Source organism: Copadichromis virginalis, linkage group LG4, assembly GCF_057382275.1.
Source record: "Copadichromis virginalis isolate Kocher_CV1m ecotype Utaka linkage group LG4, C_Virginalis_male_GT1.1, whole genome shotgun sequence".
NCBI lineage: Eukaryota > Metazoa > Chordata > Actinopteri > Cichliformes > Cichlidae > Copadichromis > Copadichromis virginalis.
Genome location: NC_140621.1, coordinates 17,074,865 through 17,092,422, shown reverse-complemented (window position 1 = coordinate 17,092,422; position 17,558 = coordinate 17,074,865). Strand labels below are relative to the sequence as shown.

General features: G+C 39.6%; 1 protein-coding gene across 2 annotated transcripts; it reads left to right on the top strand.

The window, feature by feature from the left end:
- The first annotated feature begins 16 nt into the window (after window positions 1–16).
- sez6l2 (seizure related 6 homolog (mouse)-like 2) lies at window positions 17–17,153 on the top strand. 2 transcript variants are annotated; one of them, XM_085453913.1, is made up of 19 exons: window positions 17–142; window positions 883–950; window positions 1,135–1,263; window positions 1,362–1,577; window positions 5,392–5,525; window positions 5,840–6,032; window positions 7,131–7,316; window positions 7,436–7,619; window positions 8,704–8,867; window positions 9,389–9,583; window positions 10,984–11,122; window positions 12,550–12,746; window positions 13,096–13,290; window positions 14,169–14,363; window positions 14,481–14,672; window positions 14,849–14,887; window positions 15,114–15,231; window positions 15,356–15,467; window positions 15,874–17,153. In XM_085453913.1, exons 2-19 carry the CDS (start codon window positions 896–898, stop codon window positions 15,901–15,903), a joined length of 2,673 nt encoding a protein of 890 aa, XP_085310039.1. In that variant the 5' UTR covers window positions 17–142; window positions 883–895; the 3' UTR covers window positions 15,904–17,153. The 2 variants fall into 2 exon arrangements, with proteins under 2 accessions (XP_085310039.1, XP_085310038.1); XM_085453912.1 differs by having other exon boundaries at window positions 14,846–14,887.
- Window positions 17,154–17,558: the final 405 nt, after the last annotated feature.

The following is a 17,558-nucleotide window of genomic DNA, read 5'->3' as shown; positions in this document are numbered from 1 at the left end:
CCTCACATCATAGCCGAATGCGTCAACCACACGGTAACCAGCCAGGGGCATCTCACCAGCGCAAAGCCCGCCGTATTTCGGCCTAAAGCAACAGGATACTTGCCAGGATAAAGAATACTTAAACGCCGCCTGGAAGACAAAGGTAAGTGGTAGGCACGTTTAAGCGCTGCTGAGATGGTTGCTGGTCTCACGGTAGAGATGACTGGTGTCAAAAATCGTCCTCCGCACAAAAGAGGGCCGAGGGAGGTGCGAGAGAAGCTGCCTCGCAGAGCCCCATCATTTTGTCACACACCAAGCTGGCATTTTCACCGAAGGAAACGCCTCGAATAGCAAGAGGAGGTTATTTTTTTTCCTTTTTTCCTCTTTTTTTCACACATTGCTGTGAACAGGTATCATGTTCAAATTGGGCAAGCAGCGATCACAGGCTCGCTCGCTTTTTTGGAATAGCGCATTTTCGGCATGTTGTTGCAGATTTGAATGAGAAAATGCAGAGGGAAGGCTGAATATTTAACCTTATACCTTGTGCGACGTGTGGGCCTACCTGGTTTATTTCTTCTCCACATCAACACCTGTAACAACAGCCTTTAATAAATAGACATTTACGCTTCTACGCTTTATAAAACGAAATGGCTTTTGAGATGAGATTTTACGGTATCGCGGTGATGTTCCGATCCGAGTGGCCTGTGATGTAAACATGTGCTGAATTGCGACCGAATTTGCTGTGATTAACAATTTGTTATTCATTACCACTCCTGCGGAATAAGCCTCCTGCAGCCATCATAAGCTAATAATAATCATTACAGTAACCTACAAAATGCAGCCGCCTAATTACATGATCACATGACAGTTTACTAATCGATCCGTTCATTTTAACCTTCCCAGGTCATCCATAACCATGGGGTTCACTCGCCTTGTGACGCTGTCTGTCACAGTGATCCACCTAGTTTCAGGTAACAGTCTATGTTTGTGTGTGTATGTGGTCTTAAATGTGTGTTGTTACAGCAGACACATGGTGGACTGAGATATTTTATTTCTTGCATATTTAGGAAAAATAATGTCTTTTCTCCCTTTTGCTGTAAATAGCAGCAGCAGCAGCAACAACAACAACAAAAACTAACTGTGTGCCTCTTCCAGGGATGAGCTTTATGACTCCTGAGCCTGATACACCCCCAACATCCCCCCCAGACTCCTACCCACTGGGCGACATGATCCATGCTGCCCTGCAGAGTAAGGAATACTTGGGACGTGCTTCTGCAGACACAGGTACACTAATAATGCTCTTTATATAGTTTAATTAATGCAGCTATAGTAATTGTACATTGGAAATGACACACATTTAATCAAACTCTTGGACTCTGCAGGTACCACCACCAATCCGACTCAGGCTGCACCCAGGATGGGGCAGACTGAGTCAACAGCCACTGCCATGTCACCAGGGCTGCTGACAACAGCTTTAAGCTCCTCTTCAGCTGCTAGCCAAAAGGGATCGAGGAATACCATGTCCCCGCTACCCATAGAGGAGGAGACAACTACCACTCTGATTACCACAACCACCATAACCACAATGCACATGCCAGGTAATTGTGTTTTCCCATCTTCCCTCCCCTGAGTCTTGTTTGTTTTGCGATGTGATGATCCACAGCAACTGCAAGTTTCTACTGAATGCAATCACAACTTCAACTTCCCTGCTTCACTTTCAAGAAGATTTTGCCACACAAGGTAAATGTAAACATACTTTTTGTTTTTTTTAAACAGTCTTTAGTGACTCAATGTTCATGCTTAAACTTTTGCATTTAACTAATAATAATGTAAAGTAATGCTATGACACATATTCAGATCCACAGATTTTTTTATATATAAGGAATTTTAGCTTAGTGCTAAAGAGAGAATATTTTTCCATTTTCAGTAACAATAGAAGTGCAGTCAGTGCAGACATCTGTGCATGTTTGTGGTCTAATTCCTGCAGCAATACTGTGCTTCCTTTGTTTCTACATTTCAGGATTCGTGACACAAAGGAATGAGTGTATACACTGAATACTTGAGAAGAGGCTGATGAAGTGTACTCCTACTTACCTGTTTGATGTTGAGAGTGGGACCACCTGTTGTCTCTGTCGCTCTTCAGTAATCCCAAAGCAAAGCAAAAACAGATTGGTTTACCAGCCCAGATTGTTTTCAGACGGGGTTTTTTAGCCAGATCTATCAATAATATGCCTTCCAAGGGCTTGTGTATCTTTGTATCTGATGGTTAGTATAGGAATGAATGACAGTGAAGAAAAGCTGGATAAACAGGCTGTTCATCCTCTGTCTCAAAATCTGGAGAGATGCTCTTAGCCTGTTCCTAATTGAATCCTGGACAAAGATTTTCCTCCACTTAGCTCCTTTTTTGATGTACACTGATGATTCAAACTAATAAAAAATAAGCTTGAATATTGTAAAAAGGCACTCAGGTTTAAAAATAAAATCAAAATGCCTTTATTTTGAAGTAAGGAAGGTAGATTTAGGCTTAAATTTAGCTTTATTTTGCACAGGGAGTGCCTTGACTTTTTTTTATTTAAGCACCTCAAATAGAAATGGGTTGAATCCAGGAAGTGCCCCTTCTAAAAAATATATAATTATGTCATTCACAGAGGATAACAGAGACCTTGTTGACTGGATCTGTGATTCTTTGAAAAAAAATAAGATGTGAAACCTGCACACTGCAAATTAAATAAGTCATTTTTTGGTATTTAAATTGTTTAGTTACTCACTTTTGGCATGCATTAGATGATATGATAAACATTTAACACACACTCCTGTTTGTGCCATCGCAGGGATAGTGCCCACCTTAGTGAAGCTCCACACTCACAGTGTCACAGTTTCTCTATTCTGACACGAAGGCAAATAACACTCAGTCTGAGCAATTAAACTGTAAGCGTAATGTAGCAAACATAGAGCAACTCAGTGTGAAGGAGCATACATGATATTTTAGCTGATTTCCATTCTTTTTTTGCGGCTCACAGGGAACTTCCCAGACAAGCCTCATTGAGACTTACACGCAAAATAAACTTAGTGGCTCCTTAGTGGTTTACACAGTTGCCAGAAAAGTGAAAGAGCCACAGTTTGATGCTTAGGAGTCACAAGTCCTTTGGGCTGTATCAGGAAAGGCAGCTGATGTAAAAAGCTGCCAAATATCTGCTCTCTATGGTGAACCCTTGTGAATAAGGGAGCAGCTGAAAGTAGCTTAACATTTTAATTTTAGTTTTGTTTAATAACTCCACAAAAACAGTTTATGCTTAGCAAGTCAGTTTAATTACACTGAAAAAAAAACCCCTCTAAATGTTTACGTCGGTACAAAGTACTTTGAGAATTATTCTTTATAGTATACAAAGGGGACTTGCATCTGGAAGGAGGTTATTGGTGTTGACTGTGTTCACTGTAACCAGACTAGTGTTAATAATGAAGTCTAATTCTACTGTTTATCTTCTCATTGTTGATGCAAAAAATAAATAAATGCAATAAAAAGTAATTGGTGAGCATGGAAATAACTGAAAAAAGCAACCGTGAACCTTGAAATACTGGTAACAGCACCTGTAAGAAATCGTTGTCTCATGGCAAGCATGCTGATACAGGATGGTGAAGAGTGCACCAACATCCTGTGCAAATGATAGTCAGAAATGCACTTCTGTGGGCTCCGGTGCCCGTGAGACTCTTATTGGAGATGGATGAGATTCATACAGCAACAGCACAAACAAGAGTTTGGAAATTTGATTGAGCTGAAGGAGGGAGGTCAGCTGATTTACACCATATGTGGGAAGAGAAATGTCACAGAAGATGAACAATCTGTGAGACGTGTGTTTTTGTGTGTGTGAAAGACACAAAGAGAGAGTGTGTTTGTCACCTGCTTCCTCTCGGGGTTTTATTGGGTCTTTAGTGTTAATTGGGATTTCAGCCTTCTGTCAAACATCTCTCGAGGAGCCTGGCAAAGGTGTCAAACATGTTCATTGCTTATTGCAACATTATCGCACATTTGAGCTTTCTGGGTAATGGGCTTATTTGCTTTCTGGTGTTGGCGAGTAATTGGAGATGTTTCAGTTTTAGAATAAATGTTACTAAGAAAAATATATGATTACATTCAAAAGGGGCTCCATTTGAATGTGCATAGCTGTAATTAACCTGAGTATGCCATCCCTGCAAACAGTCGACAAATCAGGTTGCTGTATAGTCCGACGGGAATACCTTTTAGTGGGCTTCAGCTGCCGCCTACAACTTTCCTGCTCAGTTCGAAACATTTGTCAGAAAAGTAATCAAAGAGTAACTAAATTAAATAAGTCACTGTAATAATTAGATTCATTTTTAAATGAATCACTATTATTTGCACTTTAAACTAGTAATTTGTAACGCATGTATTTCAGAAGTGACCTTCCCAAAACCGTCGCTTTCTTGCTAAGAGTTGAGAATCACATTACATTAAGTGTGAGGCTACATAAGGATGGCTGCATTAAACAAGGTGCCAAAAACCACATGCCGTCTTTTTAGTGGGGTTTTTAAAGTCCTTTACCCAGCGAGCAACCCCTTCTTTGTTTCTGTTCAGTCTTTGCCAAATAGATTGTGAAGCCTGTTTCCTCCCCAGAGATCATTTCTGTGTAAGTGGTCGTCAGTAATTTGATTTTACTGATGCGTAGCAGCGGTTTTTGTCAGTCAATAAAATTATTTAAGCCAAGGGAAACCAGCATATTATGTGTCACCCAAGCCAGTGCTTCACTGCATTTGTTATTAATGTCAGTTAATATTTACTAAACCAGCTGATGTACTGTTGCTGATAACTTGCACCACCTTATCATCCATTTCGCCTACTTTCAGACTCACATTTTACATCTTAAGAAGAGGAGTATTTTCCCTTTGTGTGGGATTAAAGTGCTTTTGTAATCACCTTTTACCAAATTAGAAATTTAATTTTCATTAAAGCAGACCCTTGCAATCATAAACACCCAGCACCACATTTATAAACTAAGCAATCCCGTTGGTCTCTGCACACATTTAAATTTTTATTGATAACCATATGGCTGCTCATTTCAGGCATCGGAGTTGCAGTTTGATAAAAGATCTTAAGATGCTGGAACTTCTCTCATTTTCACTTACAGAAGTCACTCTGCAGTTCTCCTCCAAAACGCAGGTTACTGGAGTGCAACAAGGTCGCATCTAGACTCTATCAGGCTAATCAGTCGACACACACTGCATCCTCTGGGATACTGACAATAAGTCATGATCAAAGAATGCTTTCACTAGCTGTGAAGATACCAGTTGAGAAAGAAAATGCAGATAGTATAAAACCTGTATATAAGTTTGCTACAGCTTTTCTGAATCATAGACTTTTCCTACTTCTTCACCTGCTCTGTCCCTCTTGTTTTACAGTTCAATGCAACGCTACTTTATTAGCCATGGAGGATGTTGTTGAGTCTCCAGATCCCACAACATCTTCATCTTATTCCCCCTTGGAGTGCACCTACAGCATTACTGTGTACGCAGGTTACGGAGTGGAAATTCAGGTAATGTGCATTAAAATTCATAAACATCTTAACCAGCTATTTTTAAGCAGTTTATTGTAAAAAAAAAAAAAAAAAAAAAAGCCCAACATGCTGCTGTTGATAAATTTGTCAGAAACTGTTTGTTATGTTTAATTTAGACTCCATGACTCAGCTTTTCTTTTTGTAAGTGCAGCATTTGCAAACATTGTACAGACAATCGTGAGTTAGTTTAGGTTGTATAGTATGTCAGCAGATTCACTTCATGAGCTGCTAAGCTACCAGGAAAGTTTATATAACGACAGCAGACAAAAGAGGTGTCCTCTTTTTTCCCCCAGGTGAGAAAGGCTAACCTTTCCAAGGATGAGTCTCTAACAATCATGGGATACGGCAGATCAGGACCAGAGCTGTTAGCCAATGAGACCCTGATGAAACAGGGTCAGGTGATTCGTAGTACAACCAATCAGGTTTACATCCACTATCGCAGTCTGCGTCAGACCAACCATGGCATGTTCAGCCTCCACTATCAAGGTAACTCAACCTCTTTCATAAGATAAGCAGAACATTTTTATTTCTTTCTATCTACCTTTATTTAGTAACATTAATGTGGTAAAGTGTTATGTGGCTGGAATAAAAAGCTTCATAAATACACAGTGAAACCACAGAAGCATGGTAGATGTTTCTCTCACTTTAATTTGCAGGTTTTAATTTAGTCACTGTCCTTTGAGTTTTAAAATGAGAGTGTCTCACCTGCACATTTTCATGTGCATCGCTTATTCTCTAAAGCCTGCCTTGTTTAGCCAGGAAACTCTGAGCTTTACGCTTTTGATTAAAATGAATGAAAAGATTCAAGGTGAATACCAAGTGTCAGTGGCATCTTGTTAAAAGCAACACCAGTGATGATAGCTGATAATTGTGCAGGTGACGAGACAGCCACCTGCTCAGTCGCGCCACCTTGGACATCTCTGTCTGTTTCTGTTTCTATTCTGCTACGTGATGATGATAGCATAACAGATATCTGAGGACTTAAAGATCACCACCTGATGGACGACTTATTAGAATGTGTTTGGAGTAAATGGCAGAAGAAAATTATGAATAAGAGATGTGCAGAGCGTACACAGTAGAAGTAAAAGAATAAAGACAGTATAGAGGAAAAAGTTCTGCATTACATGTTTAGCTAACTGGTTTGGACATACGCAGTGGACATATTGGTAGGGTAGGGATAGCTCAGTAGATAGAGTGATCGCCCCATAATCGGAAGGTCGGGTGTTCTAATCCACCGAACGGCTACCCTGAGGTACGCCTGAGCAAGGTACCGTCCCTACACACTGCTCCCCTGCTTAGTGGCTGCCCACTACTTCACCGAATGAATGGGTCAAAGGCAGAGAAAAACAAGTAATTTCCCCACGGGTATCGATAAAGTATACATTATTATTATTATTGGACAAAGATGATGGAGATTAAGATGGAGCTGCGAGGGAGGAGGAAAAGAGGAAGATTTAATGTAGTGGAGGAGGACATGCAGACAGTTGGTGTGACAGAGTAGGATGCTAGGGATAGGGTGAGATGGAGGAAGAGGAACTGCTGTGGCGACCCCTAAAGAGTTTAACTGTTAACCTTCATCAACAGCCTTCCTGCTGTCCTGCCCATTCCCAATGTCTCCTGAGGGCGGTGGAGTGACAGTGACAGACATCCATCCTGGAGGTCAGGCACACTTCCACTGTGATCCAGGTTTTCAAGTCCGCGGGCATGAGGTGGCGACCTGTGTTAACATGACGCAGCCACGCTGGAGCACTCCTGAGCCTCAGTGTGTTGGTTAGTGAACTGACTCAGACTTCTTTTAAATTTCCCACTGCCTCATCTTCTTTGCTAACTCTGTTGGTTTAAACCTGGTCAGCTTTGAGTTCATTTAAATGGATTTCATTTTCTCTCAGCCGTGTCTTGCGGAGGGTGGATTCGTAATGCGACTGTGGGACGGATACTGTCCCCACCGCCTCCATCAGTAAGCAACCACAGCAATGGAAATAATCTGAGCTGTCACTGGTTAATAGAAGCCAAAGAGGGACACAGACTCCACCTACACTTTGAGAGAATTGCACTGGATGAAGATGATGATAAGTAAGCCTGCGTTTTAACCACTTCACATATCGCAGAGTATGACATGAAGAATGCCCTCTGATTTAAAAAGATCACTGAGTACAACACTGATAACAAGTTTTTCTTTTTTCTTTTTACATTTTTGTGTTTAGCATTTGTTTTTCTCCAATATCAATTGTAGGAGTAAACTACCAACTGTGCTTTGTATCTAGCTTCATAGTTTTTTTCGAGGATTCAATTATACTGGCTTTCTCATAGTTACAAACACTCCTTATTGTTTATTTTACGCTGGCCATTTGTGTAGCCTTTAAGTTCGTCCTCTGTTTGAAACAAGCTCCTGTCTCTGTAAAAGCCCACTTTCTCTTGATTTGTTTGTCTCTCTTCATGCTTCTGCAAACAAAATCCTTTGCTTGCCATTACCATATAGAGTATCAAAGAAACACTGGAAACCAATGTTTTATGCAGTCTAAAGCCTGAGCTTTGGAATCACGAGGATTCATTTTGCATTCACTGGTATCATTATTTGAAACTTTGGCCCTGTTTAATATGAGCATCCAGCACTGTAACAGTATGTGTGTGGCAGAAAATAAAATCAGCAGGTTCACTTTAATATTCAGTTGCTATTTTAAGTCATAGATAAAGCTCCCGGATTCATACAATAATAATTTAAAAAAAACTTTTTAGAAATTTGCTATTTTCCCTTTTATTTTGCCTACGCTTGTTCTCTGAAGGTCATTCATCCATCCATCTCTCCATCCATCAATCCATCCGTTTTTCTATCTGATTCAGGGTCACAGGGGGTTAGCTGTCATAGAGCGAGTGGCAGGGCGCCATGGAAAGGTCGACAGTCGATCACAGGGCTAACACAGAGATAGACAGCAGTTCAGTCACCAGGCGGACTAATGTGCATGTGCTTGCATTGTGAGAGAAGATTTATATGTTTAGAGATAATTTTTAAAATCTCTCAAAATACTAGGCAAAGTCTCTCGCAGCACACTTTCACTTTGCAATAAAAAAGTAGCCAAAGCAAAAGACTTGTTCAGCCGCCTTCAGCCTGTGCATTCCTGCTAACCTTTGTGGCGTCTTTGTGGCTCGTTGCTTTCAGGTTAATTGTGCGCAGTGGAAACAGTTCCCTGGCTCCGACGCTTTTTGACTCAGATATGGATGACGTCCCAGAACGTGGGTTGCTGAGCGAGAGCTCCACACTGTACCTGGAGCTCACAGCTGATTCTTCTTCCATCCCTTTGCTGCTGGCGCTGCGATATGAGGGTGAGCAGAGAGAGCCTGCATCCTTTTTGCTTACATTAGGTATTTCCCGGGTTCAGCAAAACAAAAAGATGGTAGCAGAGTAGAGCATCCTTCTGACCCAATTTCTGTGAAATATATGGTACACAGGTCAGCATTGTGCCTGAGAAAAAAGCCAGAAATCATGCAAATGGATTCTTGGAGATTTTGTTAAATCTCAGTAAAGCCTTTCCCTTGTTAATTATTGATAATTCAGGAAAGACATGCATAATGAGCCACATGAATGCTTAGTCTGCCCACGTTTCAGTGGGATTTACTTTAAGGCTTTGAAGCGGCTCAGTGCTGAAACTCTTAGCCTTTTACACCTGGGCTTTTTTCTAGCCAAGATTTGAAACTGAAAAGTTCCCCAATAAATCAAACGAGGATGGCTGCTTAATTTTATCTAGAAGGAGAACAGCTCCCTGAATATCAAATGCCATGACGAGGAAAAACTGATCTTTATAAATGTGCACACGTGGTTTACTTTTTCCTTCGTCCTTTTTAAGCTTTCGATGATGAGCACTGCTGGGAGCCCTACATGCCTCATGGAAACTTCAGCAGCAGTGACATCACGTATCAGCTGGGAACCACCGTCACCTTCACCTGTTCTCCAGGCTTTGTCATGGAACAAGGTTCAGGGACCATTGAGTGCGTCGATCCCAGTAACCCTCACTGGAATGACAGCGAACCTGTGTGCAGAGGTACGTTTAAGGATTCATCGGTTTCATGTTGCAAGAGAAGATGGTAATGTTGACACTGTTTACTGATTTTCAGTATAATAATATTAAACCTTTCATACTGTAAAGCATCTTTCGAAACAAAAATATAAACTTTACTTATTGTTGTTTATTTCTTATTTAGCGTGACGTAAGAAAATGTTTTTTGATTCATTGATAGTTAGGGCGAGTTGTGCAGAGATAAGCGTCTGAAGCTTTGAGATGTCATGTGTAGCCACATTGACTGTGTCATCTGCTGATCTGCCAGCATGCTGTGAAAACTGAGATTTAAAACTGGCAGAGATTTTGCACCGGGTCAGGGACTGGCTGAAAACACAGGTGCCAGAGTTTTATCTAAGCGTTAACGTGACATATTCTGAAAGCCAAATGCTGTGTTTTATTTCTGCTTACAGAAACCAAGAAGTAGGTTGTATAAATATTGATCCAGAAAGGTGAAATAGGAAATGTCAGGAGATTGGCATCCATGTGCCTGTTATAAAGTTATGGTTGTTTAGTCCAGGTCTTCATATCCTTGTTTTTCACTCACTGAATTAGATTTGCAAATGTAGACTTACCATCCTGTATGTGTGTGTGAAGGATGGTAAGTCTCATTCTGCATCTTCTTTTTTTTATCACATTTATTGAACGAAAGCTTGGACTCCCTCCATAACTATAGTTGGACGTGTGTCTGTGCAGCAACACAGTTTAATGCCTCGGATTTGGTGAAGCTAGTGCTGGCATTTTACGTGAAGCCAGGACTAGCACAAACTGAGCGTTTTCTTACAGGGGAAATGGTAGAACTGCACTCCATCATGGAGTCGTTCACACACTCGCCTAAAACGCTGCATGTTTTCAATTTGGGAGGAGACAGATCCCTTTGTGGTTGTGTCAGAAACAATATTATATAATATAATATATCCGGTGCCTTGCAAATCAAATATGTGGAGATACCCAGAGTGAGGGAGCAGCTGAAAGCAGCTTTACACTGAAATAGAAGTGCTGCTGAGTAGCCACTTCCCTACTGACATACTTTCTGAACTGTTTGTATTACATTTGTAGTTGCTGTGAAGTAATGAGGTAATAGTGTCAAAGCCATCATTCCTTAAAAGACTGAAAGTAAGCTAATGACAGTTTGCATTAAGCCTTCTTATAATAGTATGTGTAGTGAACAAAATGATTACAAAAGCATGTGCTTAGCCTGCTTCTGCAAATGTTTTTTAAAGTTTAATTTTATTTCTTTTCCTTTCTCCAAATTAATATTTCGTGTCTTCTCAATTTCCTTTTTATTTCTTTAATGTCTACTTTTCCTTGCTACAATTTAATCATTCTCTGTCTCCCAGTCTGCATCCTCACCTCAGTTTCTCTCCTTTGTTCTGCCCCATAAGCTTTGTGCGGAGGGGAGTTGACCGAGCCCTCTGGAACCATCCTGTCTCCTGATTGGCCCCAGAGCTACTCCAAGGGCTTAGACTGTGTGTGGCAAATCCATGGTAACGAGGAGAAACGCATTGAACTGGATGTCCAGATGTGAGTGATTAATTTGTGTCTCTTTTTAGTATTTGGAATGCATTTTAAAAATAAATTAGACCGCATGATGCTTTATGTACTATAGAGTTTAATTATTCAATATTTTAAAAATGTCCACCCAATCTCAGGCAGGTTAGTATCTTCAATCTTAGATGTTTTAAACTTCTAGATTAGCTTCTAATTATTTACAGTATATAAAAATCTCCACATGCTGTTGAACTATGTCTCCGAGACATATTTTTTTCAGTAAAAGAAAATATAGACATCCATTCATCTGCTTCTTATAAACACTATATCTCAGGAACATCAGGGGGGGATTTCTTTGACATTTTTAAATAATAGATACTAAAACACAGTCACTCTTAAACAATGTGTACAGCAGCAGGATATGTTGTTTGACAGGCGTTTCATTAAAAATGCCCCAAAAGGCACCAGCTATTGGCTACAGCTGCTCGTGTCAGCACACCTGTCAGTCAAAGCAGCTGCGCCCCTAACTTTAAGCTTTAGTAGTCTATCCACAGAGGCCAAAATGCTGTTTAGCTGAACATTTGAACATGGGAATCACTGGGAAATGACTCATATTTTGGAGTCACCCTCAGGTGAGAAGTCGAAAATAAAACCAGCTTCTGCAGTGACTTTATTTTTTTAGCCTTAGAGGCTGCTGCTTGGGTGCACCCTGGACATGTCCCTAATCCATCACAGGGCTGGCACAGAGAGGCAGCCACACACACTCATATCCACATATAAGGCCCATTAAGAATTAGCTGTTAACTGCAGTTAACTAACTGCTTGAGGAAACCAGAGTACCTGAAGGAAACCTACATGAGCACAGGGACAGAAAGACTCCATTTTATAATTAAATCAAATCAAATCAAATTTATTTATATAACCTTATATCACAAATCAAAGAATTGCTTCAGGAGGCTTCACAGTCCATACAGCAAACAGCGTCCTCTTTCCCTAGGCTCTTAACTCAGATGAGGAACAACTCCAATTATTCTTCATACTGGAATCATTAATATGAACTGTACCTTGGTGTGTTGGCTCAGGCACACAAGCACAAAGCGGTAATTGTAGTTTAATAAATGTGCTTAATTTAATTTCTCCCTTAAAGTAATAGAGTTACAGCACACAGCACACTGAACTGGCAATAAATTAAATGAGTATTAGAGAAAAATCATTTAATCAGCATCAAATTCACGTCACGAATGTCCCACAGGTCTTGGTTTTCTACTGTTGTCTTTAATCATGATCATGTTTATATTTTAATTCAAGTTACACTTTGTATCCATGGTACATGTGAAAATTGTTTTAAAACATTAAAAATAAAGCAGCAAACAAACAAGAAAAAACATATGTATTAGAAAAAAAGAATACAACACATAAAAAAGCTTATTTCTCCTGTTATTCTTCTCTTCACTCCGTAGTTTAAATATCCGTCACACTGATGTGCTGACCATTTTTGATGGGCGTGATCTCACGTCCCACGTGATCGGCCAGTACCTGGGGTCCAAAGAGCGTTTCCAGGTTGTTTCAGGGGGGTCTGAGGTTGCCATCCAGTTTCAGAGCGATCTGGACGACTCCAGCTTCATCCTGAGTCAGGGATTCCTCATTCATTATCGTGGTAAGTGCACTAATTGATGACTGTAAAAGTACACAATACAATATGGAGAAGGTCAATATGAAGAGCTGGTTCTGCCAGAGGTGTCTTCCTGTTAAAGGGGAGTTTTTTATTCCCACTGTTGCCAAGTGCTTGCTCACAAGCAGTCATCTAGTTGGATTATTGTGGGGTCTTTACCTTACAATTAAAAGCGCCTTGAGGTGAGTGTTGTTGTGATTTGGTTCTGTATAAATAAAACTGAATTGAGTTGAACTGAGTTGAATTGAATGAGGGCTGCTGCCAGCAGGAAACAGATTTCAAACAGCTGCTTTTGTTTCTGTCACTGAATTGCTCCTCTGTCTGTGTTATGAAGAGGTCGAACCTAATGACACCTGCCCTACCCTTCCTAATATTGAGTTTGGCTGGATCAGCTCATCCCACTCCTCCCCCGTGAGAGGCAGCGTGCTGACCTATCAGTGCCAGCCGGGGTATGACATCAGCGGCTCTGACGTAATCACCTGCCAGTGGGACCTGTCCTGGAGCAGCAGTCCGCCTACCTGCGTTAAGGGTAAGACGAACAGTGTGAAAAAGAGCCAAGCCCTCTGAGGGAGAACCCAGATTATGCAAACTGTTTGTAGTTCATCACTCGCAGAGCATTTCCAGGATTTTCTCTGAAGGTTCTTAAAAGTCCTCTTCCCTTTTCTTCCCTTCTCCTAACAGTTTTCCACTATTGGAGCTCTTTTAATAGTGTAGATGGTTTTAGAAGAACGTTTATCTTTACCAGGGTGTAGTCCTAATTTTATGGAAAAATTCAACATTTTGTAATTCTTAGGAGTTTCTTAGAGGTTAAATAAAAAATAAATAAATAAATTTCCTTTTTTCTTTTTTTGTTCCTTTTTTTTGTTGTTGTGTTATTTTTAAGAAATGGTTTGACACTTTGTTACATGTGGTTGTAAGCTTTCACCTGAAGAGTCATATGAAGAGCATGGTAGCTTGAAAGGTTTTGAATGAATTCTGATTTTTTAAAAAGATGTAGAATCATGTTAAAAATCTATTTAAATTTGGCTTATATCCAGAAAGGTCTTCAAGGTCAACTCAGTCATTTATTAGTCAAGATTTGGCAAAACTTAGGAACTATTATTTTTACAATATGGTGTGTATTGTCAACGTATAGAAAGTATACGTTGAATACTTTCTGTACGTTGACAATATTTAAATTAAATATTTAAAATAAGTCACATTTGACCTCTGAGCTCACCTTTAAATTTTACATCTGCTTTGGACTCGAGTTGAGTCCAAAACATGTCATATACTCAAAGAAAGTACTGTCACAAGAAAGAGAATCAGCTGCCTAGTTAGTTAGAAATATACTGTAGCATAGTCATATATAATAACCTCATATTGTTTGTGTCCAGTAGTTTATAAATCTAATTTTGCCCCCTACAGTACAGCAGTGCCCTGACCCAGGAGAGGTGGTAAACGGAGCACGCTCCGTGCGCCCCGAAACAGGCTTTGCCGTTGGTACAGTGGTTCGTTTCTCCTGTAACCAGGGTTATCAGCTGGAAGGTCCCAGCCAAATCTCCTGCTACGGACGAGACACTGGTACCCCCAAATGGAGCGACCGCAGCCCAAAGTGTGTCTGTAAGTGCCCTTCCTGCACTCAGCTGACCTCGTCTGTTTATGAAGCTTATTTCTGCATGTTTTGAATCAGCTGCACGTACGTGACTGTCCTCTGTGTGTTTTGTGTGCCGCGAACAGTAAAATATGACCCATGTCCAAACCCTGGAGTCCCCGACAATGGTTACCAAACTCTTTACAAGCACACCTACCAAGCTGGAGAAACTCTGCGATTCTTCTGTTATGAGGGCTACGAACTTATCGGTGAGGTCATCATCAGCTGTGTTCCCGGTCATCCATCTCAGTGGAACAGCCCGCCGCCCTTTTGCAAAGGTGAAGCTCACCACTATGGATCTTTATTTTAAACGTTGTATTAAGATTAAACTGACTAGATTCAGACTTTATAAATTATTAGTTACCTGCAATTATTTTGTGAACTATATAAAAATATAGCATTGAGCTCCTGAACGTTTAAAAATATGATATTTTATCTCTTTCTTATTTTGAAGTGGCATATGAGGAGCTATTGGATGATCACAAGTTAGAAGGTAATTTGTTTTGTTTTTCTCTCTCTTAAATACATCGTTTAAACATGCTCTTTAAAACAAATACATATGGGATTTTAATTTTAAATGCAATTGCACCTGGTATTTTTTTGATTTGATAAATATAACATATAAATGTGGTGATTTAGCACCTTATTTTTGTTGTGTTTGACAGTTTAGGCTCATAACCAAACCAAAAACTAATGTAACACTTTTGATTGGTGTGCAGTTTCCCAGTCATTCCAGCCATCCCATCAGATCCTGAGTGAGAACATTGCTTTGGCAATAATTCTGCCAATCATCCTGGTCATCCTCCTCATTGGAGGAATTTACATGTACTACACAAAGTAAGTATTTCCACATCTGCAGTGTAGACACTACAACACTGCTTTCCAAATGTTCTCCACCTCAGTTCCTAATGACCTGTGCGCTGAATAGTTCATGGAGGTGGTTGCATTTTGTCTTTCACAGCATCTGCAGACTAGAATGGAAGCCACACTTCTGGAAGTCTCTTTCTCACACGCACTCCTACAGTCCCATCACAGTCGAGTCAGACTTCAACAACCCCCTTTATGAAGCAGGGGTAAGTACACGGAAGGTGCTGCTTAACATTATTTATTCCACTTGATTTTAATAGAGATCTGACTGAATGACTATTTTATTTGTGCATTCAAGGTGCATGCTCACCGGCCACTTTATTAGGTACAGATGTTCAGCTGCTAGATAACACAAGTATTGAATCAGGTAATCATATTGCAGCACAACTACATTTAGGCAAGCAGACATGGTCAAGAGTACCTGCTGAAGTTAAAGCCGAGCATCACCAAAATAGCTCTGGTCTAATAGAGAGGTGACAGTAACTGAAATAACCACTTATTAAAAGCAAAGTATGCTAAATGTAAGTTGTACCTAATAAAGTGTCCAGTGAGGATATGTCAACACCATATCCAACATTAAAGTTGGTCCTCTGTTTTTTACTTTGACGACAGGATACGCGGGAGTACGAAGTGTCCATTTAGTGGAGAAAGGGTCTTGAAACCACCGAATGATTCAATTCTTTGGGAAGACAAATTCCTCTGTATTATAAGGTCTCACTCCCCCTTTTAAAGTCTGGATTATGTTTCTGTTTTACCATCACTGTAATATCTGGTTTATTCACCTTGGATATGATTTCTTCTGATTTTCTGCACTGATGTGGTGGTCTGCCAAATGTGAGTCCTATTTCATCCTGTATCATTAGGACCGGTGCCTTATAAAGGGTAAGAAATTGTCAACAAAGAAAAACAAAAAAGCGAGAGTAGAGCTGGAGAGCGGGGAAGGGTAAAGGGAAATGGATTTGTCTAGTTAGTAAAAGCAGAATGAGGCCAAACATTAAAGAACTTGGCAATACTTTATTTGTAACAATCAAAAGTTGAGATCATAATACATCCTGTGTTTCTCTTGTATTTTTAAAGCGGTTCGTACATCATTACAGTACAGGGAAAGAATTGTTTGATTTTATCCCGGAAAAAAAGTGATTTTCTCTTCTTTACTTTTTCTTCGTGTGTGCAAAACACTCTCTCATACACACGCGCGTGCACACACACACACACAAAATGAATGTAAATATCTGACTTAATAGTGACTGAGGTTTATAAATATATAAGCCTCGTATACAGATATATATACACACACTTATACATGGTGGCGGGAGGTTATATATTTTCATTATATACATATAATGAAAATTCAGTGCCAAAATATAATGTTAAATTATTTAATGTCTCTAAGTGTTTCATCTGTTGTTGAAATAGTGTTTACAAAGGCAGTGTTTATTTTATTCTTCGCTGTTTCTCGAGTGCATCATCACCCGACGCCACACGACATGACGTGTAAGAAAAAGGTGAGGACATGAATGTCATTATGCTTAGAGCATGCACTGATTGTAAATTATATTGCTTATGCTCAATCTTTCCATTACCATTATAGTTACTGACAGCTATCATTGTTATCAAATTTGATGTTGTATGCACTATGTTGATAAAAACAATTACAAATCTGGCTGCTTGCTGTGATGCATTATGTGTTGATTTACAAATGATTGTTTGAAAAGTGAATGTAGTCTCATTCACTGTGCCAAATGAAAGGATCTTGGAGACTGTTTCTGATCTTTGTAGATTTAATTATTCTCTTATCATCAGTAGCATTTCTTTGCTTCATATATGAATACACTCTTTGGAAGGCAGTAAATTATTTGCTGAACTGGAAATAAAGTCTCTGTTGAATGGTGTCAGCTTGTAGAAATGTGCAGTTATTTGCTTGTGATCACAACACATTTACACATACACAAATGTTGAAGTCTATTAATCATATTAGTAAGAAATACAACTTAAGTTTTTAACTGAGAAACACAATATAAAGCTTTCCAATACTTTAGCTTTCACCAGTTTCATTAAATTTCATTATTTTAATATAGAAATTGTCTTGAAATAGTGATATTAATTTTATGGGTTATTCATTTAAAATTGGTCATGCTCTTGACTTATAAGATAAGCCATATTGAAAAGTATGTCAATACACAAAAACAATTGTGATTATTTTAACACTGGATTTATCCACATTAATTATACATATACAGCATGTAAGCTTTGTAAGTCTGTCATTGTAATTTTTCGTCCCTCAGGTTGTGGTATGT